This window comes from Galeopterus variegatus, unplaced genomic scaffold, assembly GCF_000696425.1.
Source record: "Galeopterus variegatus unplaced genomic scaffold, G_variegatus-3.0.2 Scaffold6539, whole genome shotgun sequence".
In the NCBI taxonomy this organism is placed as follows: domain Eukaryota; kingdom Metazoa; phylum Chordata; class Mammalia; order Dermoptera; family Cynocephalidae; genus Galeopterus; species Galeopterus variegatus.
Window position 1 is genome coordinate 75,827 of NW_007732650.1, and position 1,247 is coordinate 77,073.

Consider the following 1,247-nt stretch of genomic DNA (forward strand, 5'->3'; position numbering starts at 1 on the left):
TTTTTTTTTTAATTTTGGTATATGTTCTGAATAGAAATCAACTTTGCATGTGTTTCAAAGATTTAATTTGCTTTTAATGTATTTCATTAAATGTAGGTTTGGTGCTGCTTTGAATATGATATAATGCTGCAATTGGCCATGAGAAAGGCATGGGAACTGCTCCATGCAGTAAACATTCTACAAAGAATATTATACTCAAAAAGGTCTAAATTAATTGCATGTGTTTGAGAATATAAGTGACCCAGTGGATATATATAAATAAAGTTCAGTGTTAATGCAGGGAAAAAGTGAAATTCACTAGGATTTAGCCAGCAATATCAGAAAAAAGTTGAGCTTCAATTATTACCTTTTCCTCATTTACTTAACAACATAGACTTGCACAAACTGAATAACATTTGAATAAAAAAATTTCCTTACATGATTTGGAGTCCAGTGATGATGAAGAAACATTAGATACAGCCAGGTCACTTTTTGATTTTTTAGGCTTCTTTGCATTTAATTGCCAAGGTTTATCATAGCTTCTAAAATCCCTTCTTGTTCCTTTAAGTTCTGTAAAAACAAAATATATATATAAACCCGACAATAAGTGATTTCAAGATTGATCATAGCCAAATTAATTAAGTCATTAAATATACTCGGCAAAAGGTACAGGTCACCTCATATCAAAAACAATACAAATATCCAAAGTATTTCTCATTTATTTTCATCTGTAAATTAGAGTTTTTAACCTTACATGATGAATCAGTTTGTTAATGAATATGATTAAAATTTTGTCACATAAAACTGAAATTATTTGAAGAGCTTTTTAATGCATGGATTCCCATCACTTAAAATAACATTCTATATATGATTTTCACAGAATAAAACATTGTATTCTGCTGTAAATAAAAACAAAAATTTAAGTAAATTTCACTCACCTGATGCTACTTTATCCATTATAACATGTAAAATCACTGACATTCACCTAAATCCATTTCTCCTCTAGGCAAGAAAGATTAATTCAATTCAACCACTTTATCATAGTTCCCCTTCAAAGGTGTTCAGTGTCATACCAATTCCCAAATTAAATGATCTTTCCAAGAGTTCACCCTTCTTGACTTCTTTGTCAGGCATTTCACATTTTTACACACACCAATCTTTGTGGAGTTTTACCTTCTCTTACTTCAAGTCATCACATTCTCCTCATCCCCATATCACTCATTCCTTCTGACTACTCCTTCTCTGTCTCACTCATTCTTTGGTCATCT

The 1,247-nt window shown here is 30.7% G+C and overlaps 1 protein-coding gene across 1 annotated transcript in view; it reads right to left on the reverse strand.

Annotated features, from left to right (window-relative positions):
* The window catches only part of LOC103606382 (uncharacterized protein C8orf34), a 76,013-nt gene that overhangs the window by 68,154 nt on the left and 6,612 nt on the right, over positions 1-1,247 (reverse strand). The window contains exon 2 of the mRNA XM_008590986.1: positions 418-549. Coding sequence (XP_008589208.1) covers positions 418-549 — 132 coding nt within the window. The remainder of the gene's footprint in view (positions 1-417; positions 550-1,247) is intronic.